The sequence below is a fragment of the Eucyclogobius newberryi genome, unplaced genomic scaffold (genome assembly GCF_026437365.1).
Source record: "Eucyclogobius newberryi isolate DKJ021-1_F unplaced genomic scaffold, fEucNew1.0.hap1 SCAF_1, whole genome shotgun sequence".
Classification (NCBI taxonomy): domain Eukaryota; kingdom Metazoa; phylum Chordata; class Actinopteri; order Gobiiformes; family Gobiidae; genus Eucyclogobius; species Eucyclogobius newberryi.
Genome location: NW_027315723.1, coordinates 37470664 through 37485455, shown reverse-complemented (window position 1 = coordinate 37485455; position 14792 = coordinate 37470664). Strand labels below are relative to the sequence as shown.

The 14792-nt window shown below is 40.3% G+C and overlaps 1 protein-coding gene across 1 annotated transcript in view; it reads right to left on the bottom strand.

Moving 5' to 3' along the window:
* Positions 1-1573: 1573 nt before the first annotated feature.
* Positions 1574-14792, bottom strand: part of dlgap2b (discs, large (Drosophila) homolog-associated protein 2b) — a 50600-nt gene continuing 37381 nt past the window's right edge. Inside the window, exons 2-6 of the mRNA XM_072445604.1 lie at positions 8335-9452; positions 6707-6924; positions 5324-5477; positions 4648-4864; positions 1574-2429 (exon numbers count right to left, since the gene is read on the bottom strand). Coding sequence (XP_072301705.1) covers positions 1615-2429; positions 4648-4864; positions 5324-5477; positions 6707-6924; positions 8335-9381 — 2451 coding nt within the window. The 5' untranslated portion in view covers positions 9382-9452 and the 3' untranslated portion in view covers positions 1574-1614. The remainder of the gene's footprint in view (positions 2430-4647; positions 4865-5323; positions 5478-6706; positions 6925-8334; positions 9453-14792) is intronic.

Here is a 14792-nt window from a genome sequence, read left to right as displayed (position 1 = left end):
TTTCTTCACTGCACTCCGCTAACTTACTTATGTATCTAATGTCATGTAAACATTTTAACTAAGGGTTTTGCCCAAATACAGTTGAGAGTTGGCTATTTTGTGATATCTAATTCCTTAATGGATTCAGGCTTGCATTTGTGTACGATTGTATAATTTCCTGCACTACAGCTTTTGAACACTACAAGACTACAGATATATATATATATATATATATATATATATACATATACATGTTAAATGCATTATTGTTTACTACAATTAAACTTTAATGATTGCCAAATGTATTAATGCTGTACTTAATGAACAGGTAAAAAAATATTTTTCTAAAATTATTCACAGTATTTTTCTGTCTCATCAGGTGCTTGAGAGAATTATTCAGCAAAAAGAGAAAATGGTACATAGACAGTAGATTAAAGGACGGAGAAACCCAAAAGCAGCAAGGCTATCATCTTATTAGCTCTTTTCTCATGAAGCACTGGGCATCATTTAATTGCAGGTCTAATGTTAAGCTCTTGGTGCACATTATTGCTCTAATTAACTGTTTTTTATTGGGAATACAATTAGAGATGCATCAATCCATTTTTTTTATTTTTTATTTTTAGTTCCAATACTACTATTGATACTTTGTTTTTAAGTATCGGCTCAAACTTGATCAACCCACCAGACAGAGGATGACATATATACCTCACTGTAAATCTGTTCTTTGGTCTTTACGTAACTATAGAACAGCTATATCAATAACAAGTTCAAATATTTTGGAATAGATACCAGATTTTGCACATTTCTCTGGATCTGAGCAAATACCCCACACCAGTATCAGTACATTCTTAAATACAATGTTTGGCACCTTGCTTGATATGGCTATGGCTATAACAGCAATTAGCATTTTTGCATTGTTAGGCACTAATATAACCTCCTGGCTTTCAATGTGTCTCGCTACATAGTTTGACTTTTGTCATTTAAACTGCAAATGTCACAGTCTATATGTCCAGTAATACTACTGCCTATGCACTGGAATGAAAATGAGCTTAATTTTTCATGTGCAGGGTCAATATTCTTTCATCATACTTAAGTACTTTTTTAAAGATCCTCATGGTTTCATTTAGAGCTACTTTAAGTTTGGGATCACATAGGTGTTCTTATTGGCACTTGAGGAGTAATCAGATACTTTTTATCACATGTCACTGTTGCTGCAATTCTTTGCAGATTTTTGTTATTTTTTGGGTGAGCACAATGACGGATTGATTCCACTACAGGCAGCTCTGCTCTGCTGCGCTGATCCCCGACTCGCATCATAATTATGGACCTATGGTAGTTAATGAGAGCGTTTCCAAAGCCCTCTGCAAAAAATATGCTGCATTTATTTTCTCAGATGATCGAAGTCCGGCCGAATCAAACTCATTTTATTTTAGACACACACAATACCTTGATTTGAATCGGAAATAAATATGCACATTTGAATTCTATATATATATATATATATATATATATATATATATATATATATATATATATATATATATATATGCTCGCTTACAGAAACTGTAAGCGAGCATTGGCTTTTTGAGGCGGGAGCACGGAGCTGTATATAGTGGAATCAGCGTGTGAGAACGATTAAAATGACATAGACAGATATGACATGGGCCCACTGGTGTATTTACGACTCCATAACTCTAGACTGGCGCTTCTATGACCACCTGTGTGACAGATAATGTCCTGTTGCTTGTTTGCCTTTTGCTTTTTGTTGATGTCCCAAGGAAAGTCCTCTATTGGAAGGGGACTTGCAGGACTTCCAGACCCCTCAGGGGTGCTTTCTGGCGTTCCCTCAATGATTTCAATCCGTGGAGGGTCCATGAAGTCCATAATATTAAAGGGTGTTGGCTCTGGTTGGCACATAACTGACTTATCCTCTGTGTTTTGCCGAACAGCCCAACTTGAGCCTGTTTGGATCCCTATGGACACACGGTCCTCTGTCTGGGTGGTGCTGTCGCTGCACGGCTCCCGGCACAAAGTCCACATATTGTAGCATTGAGTGAAGTTGAAAAAGTTGCTGTTAAACGTCTTCAACTCTCCACACACGTCCCGTCTTAGCTCCGCCAACTCGTAGCGCATTGCTGAGATTTCATCCTTCCATTGCAAGTTGAAAGCTGCAACCATGTTGGCAGACTCTTTGAACGCCTGAATGGCCTGGGGGACTGCGGGTTCAGATGTGGCTATAGGTGAAGCTCCTGGAACCCTGTATGAAGGGGGGGTCGCCGGTGGGACAGAAATGGCTGTTACAGTGGAGCTAGTGCTGTGGTGGCTGCGTGCAGCAGCTGTCTCTCTCTCCAGCCTCTCCAACTCCACATATGCAGATGAGCTGGCCCCATCGTCATCTTCGATCATGTCCTCATTTAGTAAAGAGGTGGCATCCACAACATCATATCCCTCTGAAAAATAGATTGGATATGCAAAGAATATTCACAGTGAAAGGAACAGCTGGAGTGTGGCTGAATGGGAATCTGGACTAACAAACACATATCTATGGAAAACATACAGTATGTGAGAATCAATGCAAGAGTGGACTGCAACATGGTTGGTTTTTTTACTCTTTTCACACTGTATGTATTTGGGAACTGAAGTAATACTTTGGTGAAAGTGGTAAATCTCACATACTGTAGGCTCCCACAATGTTTTACACTGCCTTCTCAGTCAACTCAAAGTTCATCAAGCTTCTTTCCATCTTTTCACAGCACAATAAAGCATTTAGTTATACATGAGTTAACATAGTTATAGACATTAGTAGATAAGGCTCCTCTTTAGAGAGGAGTTAGCAATATCGGTCATTACCTTGAAATTGAGCTTTTTGTGCAAAAGAAAAGATGTCAAGAGAAATTAGAATAATCACACTCGACTGGATTAGAGGCAGATATGAACCCTATTGAACATGTAAGGTTCAAGATGGTGGATTAGACCACACAGATAGAAAACCTGGTGAGGGGAAGGGTCGCGGCCCTCGGACTCCACCAGGAAGAGGCTGCAATCCCACAGTCAAAGACAGCTGACACATTTACTGCCACGCTTTAGACTCATTTACACAGCTCCCACAATGACTGGAGACAGTGGCAATGTCATGTATGGCTTTTTATGTCATAAAAGAGCTATTTTGAATATGTTATTTAAAAAAAAAATACAATTATTTTGATGTTATAGTTTTCTTGTTTAAAGATGTTTAAGCTCCAATAAATTTGCACAATGTCATCTTATTGTTAGTGAATTGTTAAGTGCTTTGGTGGAATTACTGTTAAGAAATAATTCTATCAACTAGACTTAGTACTAAGGTCTTATCTTGTATATTTACTGAGAAGGCAGTGCAAAAACACACATAGATATATGTATGCGTGTCAACATTAAAATACCTGCAACAATCATCCAGTTGTTCTTTTCCCCTGGTTATCCTTCAGATGGATGGTCAAATGCAGAGGGATTTGCTGCTGGTCTGCCCTTCACCACACAGGGTCCTCCTAACCTCACATGAACTCATCCTCTAGTGCCACATACTAATCAATAAATCAAATTTAGCCCATTATTTGGCCAATGCCAACACACATTCTATTGTAAGTGGACTGTGTCCACATTTGGCAATTTTTAAATGACCTTTTTACAAAAAAAAAATCCAACTTAGCTAACTGCGTAGGAGCAAAGAGCTACTCGAAGAGTTCAGCAAATAAGACGGTGGGATTGAAGAGCACCCCTTTGTCCATAGTGCTTCAGAGATGGTTGACAGCAACCCCATTTGAAGATCACAAATGTCCAAATTGAATAATGAAATAAATGTTACAAAAAGTACACTTTACTCTACACAAAAACAGAAAATGCCAAAAGGTTTTCAAAAATGTACAAAAAAAATGTTTCAATAGGGTTCATAGCTTTACTCCTCCAAGCATGAAACAAATGCAAATTAGTGAAGGTTTCTAATTTGTATGTTTGCACAAAGAGGCAGATCTGTTTATGACCATATTTGGGATGGTGCTTATCACTTAATCATCCCCTACTTTTATTTGCTGCTCAATGTCAGTAAAATGCTACATTCTGTGATCTAAGGCACTTTGAAACAATAAAACTAAATACTGTAATCCTTGAATGGATAGCATCTTTGTGCAATCAACAATGTACATGTGTAATATTTGCTTTGGGAACTTACCTTGCATTTATAAAATGTGTGCTTTTATCATATGTTATGTTTAAATGTATCCCCTCCCTAAGTCGCTCACAATACATTTAACACCACAGTTTCACATGCTTAGGGTCGAGCCTGCTCAACTAAGGCATGCCATGTTCTGTTTAGTGGTTCTGTGTCTGTCAGTGAGTGTGTAAATGAAGGGACCATCCCACCCTCAACTTAGAAGGCCAATGGCCAATCAGAAGCTCAAATACTAAGTCATAGAGCGTGCAAATTAACACATCAAGCAAATCAGAAGGGTGGGGTTATGCGGAGGCAAACAGACACACAGTAGTGGCTAAGGGAAAGGGTGTCATTCAGCCTGGCATCCCTGAAGCTCAAGGGTTCCCACTGTACATATGTAGGTATGTTACAGTAGTGCGTATGTATAGGATGTATGGGAATATGTGGTCTAAACCCTTGCTCTTTTGGGGGGATCATTTTACCTGTGGATCTGAGAGTTGAAGTGACAGTGGAGGATGTCATTGAAGGCAAGCAGTCGTCATCTTGGGAATAACCAGCCTGAATTGCACGGAGGTAACTGTGGCTTCGAGTGCGGAACGAACCGGGCAGGTCCAAGGCCTCCATAGCCTGGGATTCTACTTCACTAAAAACGGACTCGCAAACTGACTCAAACTGGCCATTGATCTCAGTCTCACTCACCTGAGAGACAAAAACAGGAATAGCAGTCCTTAATTTTTCCTCTTCCTTTCTCTTTCTCACTTTGATTCTTCCCCTTTGCACAGCAAATATGGAGCAGCGTTAGCATAAGGACATGCCACTGTCAATAAGGACCTTAAACTGAATGGAGGAATGTCAGAATTAAATAAAAAAGCAAATTACACTACAGCAAGTTCAGTTCAGTGTGTGTTAAGTAACATTGCAGACATGTTTTAATGTGTATTATTGTTGCTTTAAAAAAAAAAAGTATGACAACAGATAAATTACATCAATCTATTTGGAGTATTACAGATAACTAATGTTTCCAATGATTTTATAAAATGAAAAAAACATATCAACAATATTGACCCAGAATTCCAACTTGTGAATTGTTGTCTTATTGAGTCTTATTAAGTGTAATGTGTTCATGTGTCCTGCAATTGGCAGTGTCTTTAAACTCACCTGGCTTAGGCAGCTAGCCTGACTGAGGGTGCTGACCGCACGCATGTAGCTCTGGTTACGAGAGCGGAAAGGTGGGGGGTGAAAGGTGGTGGCAGGATCCAGTGTAACGCTATGGTGGGGCCGCATTTCTCTGGGTTGTAATTGGTAGCCCTGGCTGGACAAGGATAAGGGACAGGGGTGGACACGGATGCACAGTTCAACAGCAACACAACAGAACAAAAATCAACACAGGCAGCATTATTCAGTTTTTCAATCATGTATCTCCTCTCTCTTCTATATTTTTGGCAACATATACATTTAAACTGGGAACAATATATATAATCTGTGTAAAAACAACTGAACAAACAACCATAACAGGTATCCTCGCCACTTTTCAAACTGTGAAATAAGGAAATAGACATTTAAACCGTTGTAACTCATTCCTCGCGTACACAAATCCTTTGGCACATCACTCGTATGCAGCGATTTTTTTTTTTTTTTCCACTTCCACAGCTTTAGATCAGCTTTTTCAGACACAAGTGAAGCAGGTGATATCCCTAAAGCATCAGCATCAGCTCACAGTGTCATATAGTGACTCACATGGCTCTTTCTTACAAGTTTGAAAGATACAATATTTACTAATTAGCAATAAGACGGCATGTGGAGGTCTGATTTTGTTTTAAGTTGGGTTCCCCATCTTAAAAAATGAATGGTTTGAAGCAGGTTTGAATAATGTCTGTAAACAGTAAAAGTTAAAAACAGCAGCAGTTCAGTGAAAGCAGAGAACAAGTTGAGAATTTGCACTTAAAGAATTACATTTCTTCACATCCTATTTTGTCTTTGTTCAGCTTCATTTCAGTTCCAATATTATTACATTTTACTGAAGTGCCCAAAAACAATTCTAACCCATTCTAGTACTTCTCCAACAATCGCACTGTATAAACGTGACAAGTTTGCGTCAAGAGTGCTGTAATTAGTGAGGTGTAAATTCCTCCCAGTTCTAAGTGACACAAATATTGAAGTGGCTGAATAAAGAAGCCCATTTGTTACGCAGCAGTTTTGTTAGAATATGAATACTTAACCAAGAGCACTTAAGAGCAGACTAACAATGCAGCACTTAATAAGTTCACACCAGACAGCTTACTTTACAGTGTTTCCCAATAGAGAAGGTTGTAATAGTCCCCAAATTTGAATGGTCTATTAATCAGCCTCACACTGAACATGCAACTATAACAATGCTTCACAATGTTTTGTTATTATCATGAATCTAACATTTGACATCCATAAATTGCAGTGTCTTATCTTGTACATAAAAGAAAATAATCTTGTTTAGATGGAGATGATATGGGGACTATAACTATAACACTATTAATAGAATTATAATCAGAAATGTGTCCCTCATACCTGTGGGAGTCTAAATGAGGTCTGCTCAGGGCTGATTTCAGGACCAGCGCGTCCGGTCGTATGGCGTTTTGTGGTGACGTTTTGGGACTGGGCTCTGAATCTCCACTCTCATCGTCGATCTCCCCCATGGCTTTGACGTAGCTGCTACTGCGCATGCGGCGACACGGGATCTCCTCGTCCTTGTCTCCGGGGTAGGCGCTCCACTCATCCTGGGGAACCTGCAGCCAAAACACAGCAGCGCTTCACATACAGAGGAAAGTCTTTCTTATTGTGGCTAGAGGTGCGCAATATATCGGCAATTTAGATCATTAGTGGATGTTGTTTTATAGCTAGAGTTGCTTGAGAATACAGTATCAGCTGTAGTACAAAAAAGGGTAAAAATGAAACAAAATCAGCCGTATAAAAGAATCTGTATGTTGTAAACTTCCAAATAAGTTCAACAGTCATTGATCGGTTGTTATAGAGAGCAGAGAGGCTTATTCCCCTTTTCACCTGGAGCTATGGAGTAATGCTCTGTGGTCTCGTAACACTCCCGCTGTCACTATCACACTTTGTCATGTGTTCAAAGCTTTGATTCATATAAGCAGGCAGGAGTCATTTTCATAAATATTGGTTAACTTATGGTTATGTAACTATTTTTAGGGGGATTGTTAAAAATTATGAATTTGGGGCACAAATATATCATAAGTAAAAAATATTACATTAAAAAGATCGCCCTTTTTAAAATTAGAACTTGGTATTTGAAATATTTATTCCATTCCATCCATTAACATTGCATAAATAAACAGCACAAATCTACAAAAGGGGGTACAGTCCCTCCCTTTCACTTTAGGATGTAATAATCCTCCAAGCCTTAAGGACGTATTTACTAATTTGTTATGCATACATTTACCCGCTGCTGCATGAGTTGAATCAAATGAAGCAACCGTCTGGCCTTTAAGTTAATCAAACCTAAAGACAGCAATAAAGTCAAGCAGTTTTTTTTTACATCCCAATGCAAAGGCATTGGTTGTCCTGATCTATGTTTAACAATACAGCCGTTACTCAGTGGGCCATTTCTTTGTCTCAATAACATTACCTTAATTTTGAGCTCATTTGTTGCTTTTCCTGAGAAAATGTCTTGTTGTTGCCCTAAAGCTAGACAATTACACACACTAACAATATCATGTAGTATGTATGTATGTACTATTAAGTTATAACCTCAGCTTAAAGTATTTTCTGACCACACCATGGCCTTTTGATCCAAACCCCCCAAAAGATTGGATTGGTTTAGGATCAAAGGTGCGGTGACCCGAGTCACAAACACTGATACTTTTGATATGAAATGCCCAATCCAAGCCTGTACTGGAGTTTGAGAGGTGTTGATATCGCCCACATCAATGAGGTCTAAAACCGGCAACTGAGTAACTGTTAAATATTAACTACAAAGCACAAGGCTTCTCATTTCAGCAGTTTAAATAATTATTTATATGATGCATCATGGAGCAGTGGAAATTGCTCCCATCTGTGCTTTATATGTTCTCAGAAAACGCTACAGCATGGATGAGGTGTCTAAATGAGGAGTCATAGTTTTCTATTTGATACAGTTTGTTGCATAAAGGTTATTGCTGAAATGACTATGCTCGTACCTGCAAATAATGACATGTGCGGGTTTTGAGGTCGGTGTGCATCATGGGCTTGTCCAAATTTAGGGACGATTTCCTGTAGTGCTCTTTAGCCTCCCTCACTGTTAATGTGGACCAGGAACTCCTCTTCATAAACTTCCCCTCAGGCGCCATGGCCATGCTTTCACAGGCTGAGCACTTGACATCGTTATTACTCTTGGAGGTTTTGAGTGAGTGATCTCCAAAGTGATGGCTGCGCATGTGGTCGGGAAAGCAATGATGCTCCCCGTGGTGCCGGGACATGACGCTGGCGGGCCGGTAAGTGCTGTCGCTGTCTAAGTTATCGTCCGAACTCCACCAACCTCCTGACCGGTGCCTACGCTCTTTGCTCTTGCTCCTTTTGCTCCCGTGTTTGGAAGGATGATGGCCGTGATGGTGATAGCTCCCTGCTCCTCCTCCACCGCCTATACTGTCACCTCTTGTACCATTCATCTTGGACGATCCTTCAAGGGAGTGTGACTTTGTGAATAGCTTTTGTACGGAATGAACAAGATGTCTGATTCGTCCAGGGCTCTCGCCGCGTTGCTCAGTGGTGCGTTGGTATTGCAATGTGTGGAAGCCCTCACGATGTAGTGGCAATTGTTTCTCAAACTGGTCCAGCAGGTTGGCGGGAAGTCGATTGCTCTTGGTGCCCAGGTGGTGGGAGGAAGCGGCTGCCACAGCAGGGGAAGTGGCCGAGGCTGTGATCACTGCACAATCGTCTCGCATCCCTGTGTCATAGAACTGAGAGCTGTAGTGCATTCGAGGGAAAGTGCTGCTGGAGATGTGTTCGATTGGGACAGGTGGAGCCATCAGGACCGGGGAAAGCATGCAGTCGGAGTGGATGGAGCTCCGCGGGGAGTAGCGCTGGTGGAAGTCCAAGGGGCAACTCTCCGTGGGGCTAAGCAGGTAAGACGTGTGGCGGGACTCGGGGCCATGGTGCGCATGGACCTCTTGGACATGAGGGTCATAGTCCAAGCCGTGAGCTAAAGGGATCTGGTGCTGGGAGCGACTCCCTGATAAGCCCTTCATCTTCCGGCCCGCTCGGGGGCGTCTGCCTTCATGGAACTTTGGAGACAGGGACCAAGGGAAACTCTTCGGATCTGTTTCAAAAGATAAAAGGAACATTTATTTATTTGTGACCTTTGAATTTAATTTAATTTTCATATTCTTTAATGTGACAATGTCACACTCGCAGTAGTGGGGCAGAAGTCAGTATCACTGTAACAAAGTATAGTGTTTTTATAAGAAATACCAACAAATTTTGACTCTGATTTGTACGCCTATGACAAAAGAAAAGAGTCAGTAAACACTAACTGACCTCACCCCAAACTACAATCTCAAAAACAATCTCATTTGCCATGTGCAATTGCTGTACTTCTAACCTTATTCTCTCAAAAGAATAAGAACTTAATCAATTACTATCTTACTTACATTAATACACTTTCTCTTTATATTTTCATTGTTTATTTATGCTTATAAAAGTGTAATCAAAACTCCAATGTAAAAGAAAATGAGTCCAGAAATAAAGCATTGTTTGCACATTTCACAATACCTGCCATTGCCCTATAATTAATTACTTTAAGTGTTCTGCAGCAGGAAAACCCCCGTCTGGAGTGCAGTAGGCATCTTACGTAACAACTGGAATTTCACACACTTTTCAATGGAGCCAGAAATGAAATGCACTGTTGTCATGGTAACCACTGCTGAAAAGCCAGGAAATGTAATGGGATTTTCAAGGTTGTTTGGGGTGGATCCTATGTACCTCCAAAAGGCGACACACAGAGTATGCACTGTGATACTGACACCAGAAGCATGAATGAGATTAAATAGATGAACAGAATGGAGCTAACGCAATAAAGAATACTTACATAGTAACATTATTTCAACTGTAGGCCTATATTGTCTTTGCCTTTGGCTTAATAAGATCAGAATTCCTCCTGGTTTGATGATCGAAGACACGGATTTGTTTTAAAATACTGATAATTATCCAAAGTGCTTAGCCTCAGAAAGATTTATCAGCTTTACATAGAAAACACACATCTGTTCACAAAATTCTTGACGCTGGTAGTATTGAAGGGAAGGAGATGCTTAAGTAGCTATGAGTCTGCTGCACTGTAAAAGTAGCAGAGGAAGGATTGTACATGTGGATGAAACAGCAGGAAGAGATTGGTTGATGAGGCACAGGTAGCACGCTGTGATTGTGTGACAGAGACTTTCAGTGGCGTTGCAAGGGTGTCTGAGGCCCCAAGTGAAACATCACAAGGCACTTTCCTATCAGACTCCACCCCTTCTTCTCTTTGCCTTTGAATCGCTTACACACATTAGTATGCTTCTGCTTTGCAACATTAATGACATTGGTTATAGCAGTTGCTGAACCTGACATAGGACAGTATGTCAAAGAAAGTGGTCTCACCAATGTCATCCCACATATTGTAGAATAAAACCACTAATAGAGATAACTGTCAATGGAATTAATTACTGTAATGAGCCTGTAGTGGCCTAAAGACCTGGTGATCAGGGGGCCCGTCCTGCCTGTAGGGGAGCTATGCCTCTGGCGACTGTTAGGTGATGAGAAGGATATGCAGTCTTCCTGGTTGAGTGTATTAAAGTGATGCGTTCTATTTAGTCACAGTTAAAACAGTTAAAATCGTAGCTGTTTTAGGAATAATATATCCACATCTAGAGCTACCCAGATACAACAGCTGTTATCTGGAGTGCTGCTTATATAGGACTTTAAACTACAGGGTCAGTGAGGTGACTCTGCAGCGAGAGAAGTTTGAAACAGAGCGGTCAGTGTCTGCACTCTGAACGACCCATAGAGTTCCTCCACTCTGTCTTACAGTGCCACCCACTCTCTGCTGGACAAGGACCTTTAGTCAGACTCATCGGCCAGAGCTGTTTTAAGTGTTTCACCCTTGAATGTGTCACTATTTGGCTCCCAGTGACTGGTAAGCATCTCAACCCAGTTTTGAAAAGCACACACTGTTTTAAACATTCTGGAGCTCTCCAGCGCGATGTGACTTCTTAATATCAATGCATTAGTTTTATAGAAACTACTAGTATGTGGATGTTATAAGAACTGAGCACTCTTCAATTTACAGTAAAACCAGGTGAGACATACATAAACATTCAGAGACACTACATTTGCTATATTTGTTTGTCGCTACATAGCAGACCTTTTATTGCCTGCAGTTAAGTCGATGTGAAATCAAATATTCTGGCACTTAGAAATGTATTATTTATCACTTAGGCTGTATCGTGATACTTTTAAATTACATAAATTAATTACAAATTGCGTGGTTATACACTTACCTGCTGGCTACAGCATTAAGCCTAAATCTGTTGTGCCGAAAAGTCAGTGTATTCATAGGACAATTGTATTCTGATACAGTGTTCTCGCTGGGCTGAGGTTGAAAGATGGCGGTGGGACAAACCATGCCGCAGGCGGCGCTTGCCATTGAAAAGCACCATGGCGCGAGCGAAAAGCACCACGGTGCTCCTCGCCCACGCCGCCCGCGCCGCCCGCGCCGCCCGCGCCGCCCGCGCCGCCCGCGCCGCCCGTGGCACTTGCACGGTTATCTTAATACCTTGCGGTATCTTTTGAGCGTGGCGGTGACCAGCCGGAGCATGACGGCATCTTTTGGGCATGGCATAGTGTACCTTTAATTTAATTATCAGAATGATTAATCAACTATTATCAAATTGCAATGAAATAGTGAATATATTTTGAACAGACTGGTTTTGTTTGATATGAATGAATGTTCCTAAAATGCTAATGCTGTTCACACTCACACTGCAAATCCATGAAACATTAATGAGAGCCCCCACACACATCACACACATACAACCATCCAGATCACAGCTTACACAACAGCTTCAGTGCATGATCAACAGGCTATTTCCACCCTTAACTGTGCCCCTGTCAGCACCTCCCCAGATGCTACACACTGCCAGCCGAGAGATTAGGATTGGCGCATTCTATAAGAACGGAGAGTAGAGAGGGGAAGGGAAAGCCTCGGAGAAACCACTGAGCAACTGGCTGCTACTGTGGTGCTATGCTAATGCTACAGTCAGCGGCTGGCCAGCTTTTTCCCGAGACGATTGTGTAACTTGGAATAAATGAGGCATCCTCCTCCACACTACTGAATGCCACAAGGACGATGAGAGCAACAGGAAGACAAACTGTAGTGAAGCTAAAATCTTTTGTCAAGTGATTTATTGAGTCATGTGTTCCTTTGGTGACCTAAACATTTCTTTTTTCTTTTTTATATACATTTTTTGTTATAATATATATATATATATATATATATATATATATATATATATATATATATATATATATATTCCTTTTTTGTTTTTACAAATATACAGAACACAAACAGAACACAGAAACAGAATGACCAAAGAGTAAAATGAAAGAAAAAAAAAATAAAGTTACAAGCAGACATCACCTAAACTTAAATACATTTAAATCACATCATGATTACATTTTAGCGTTGGTCCCATTCAATCCAAAGTCTAGTGAATTTGACAATTTCCAAATTTAGTCCGAATGTCAGCTTTTCCATTTGTCCAATGTCTGTCACAATGTTAGTCCAGTCCTTGATCGTTGGTGTGGTCCGTGGCATCCATTTCTTTGTGATGGTCTTTTTTCCTGCCACCAGAAGTATATGCCGAAGGTAACCATCGATTGTGTCCATGGCAGGAGTTCTGAGGCCCAAATACAGTGTTCTAAAATGTAGTGGGAAGGCAAAGTTGAAAAGTGTCTGCAGTGCAATAATAATTGCCGTCCAATAACCCCGAACGACTGGACCGTCCCAAAACACATGACAGTGGTTTGCCTGGCTGCCAAAGTTTTGCCAATATTCTGCATTTCTCTGTGAATAAAGGGCATTTTGACATGGTGTTATGAAGAAACGTGACACTTTTCCAACAGATTTCTCTCCAAATAAGTGATTTTGTGGTTCGCTAATGACTTGTACATATGCTTTCCCATTCATCATCAGCCAGAACAAAGTTACCCTCTCTTTCCCATTTACTCTTGATGCAATCAGTAGAGTGGCTGCCGAAATTGCCAATACGTTTATACAATTTAGATATTAATCTCCTTGAAAGTTCAGATTTAAAATCTTTAATGAAGGGAACAAAAAAGGAATCTATTCAGGAATAGGTTGTATGCGGATTAGACAAATTGTTATACTGGCAGGCTCTACGGTTCATTTCCCTCCATATGTCAATCAATACTATATTCTTCAACAAGATACGGAACTTTTTATTTACAGTTCCTCCAGTGCCTCTTGAGCTCGACACTTCTAATGTAGGCTGAATGTGAAGATTCCAATCACCACCACAAATTAAGGATCCCTCAGAGTGGTTAACAATCAGGTCCATGACACCAGCATAGAAAGTGATATCACTCCCTGATGGCACGAACACATATAAAGGCTTCCCTTCCATTAATATTCCCCTAAACTAGTACATATGTGCCCTTTTTATCCTTTGTTACTCTACTCTTCTGTTTACCTTTGTATGATAAATAATAGCATTTTTTATAACAAAATTTCATTAGTTTTTGATGTTCAGTGTCATTCAATAGTGTCTCTTGTAAACACACAATGTCTATTCTTTCTTTTTCCAGTTTTGTTCAAATTGTTCAGTATGCTGTTCATTGAATGATGCTACTTGTAATACTTCTGACGCCATTGGGTTGATTGTATTGATTTTACCGTTGATAACTTTAGAATATTCTGAATCTCTCTGGTCGGAAACAACAAACATAGACAAGAAACATAAATCTCCACCTGGGCCATTCTCTGCATCAGGTTTGCTAGCCACGCTAGCCACGTTAGCCATGTTAGCCTCGTTAGCTTGTGCTGCGGGCTGTTTTTCAATGGGACATGGGCCGTCAGCTTTGTTTGCTTTGGTCCCGTAGTGTTAACAGACTTGTGTCTTCCTTGTTTACTCATATTTTGTTCTTCTTTGGGATTAGGTGGGTCAAACAATGATTTTAAAGCCGGTGAGAGATGCGTTTGCACAAAGCGCCACCATGACTCTAAACTAGTTTTTTCAAGGGTCAATTTCAAATCCAGGCATCACCAATTAAAAACAACAAATCAGCAACACAAAACTAATATGTTGCTTTCGTCTTTGCAGCTGAAACTTCAGACTTCTGGCCAGAAAATTATGACTAAAAGTACATTTACTTTAATTTCAAGTTCCCTCAAAATGAATGAGGCTATAGAAAAATAGATACTTTATTGATCCCAATGAAAAATCAAATTAACCTCAGAAACATTTTTACTGCCCTTCTCAGTTGCTTTTGTATCCAAGTCAAAGGTCTCAGTGTATCTTATCTTGTTAGATTGAGTCAGCAGATTGTGCGCTAGGGCAGTTTGAGGAGAGTAATATGCCTAAGGTCAAAAGATCCCTCGGTTTTAGCA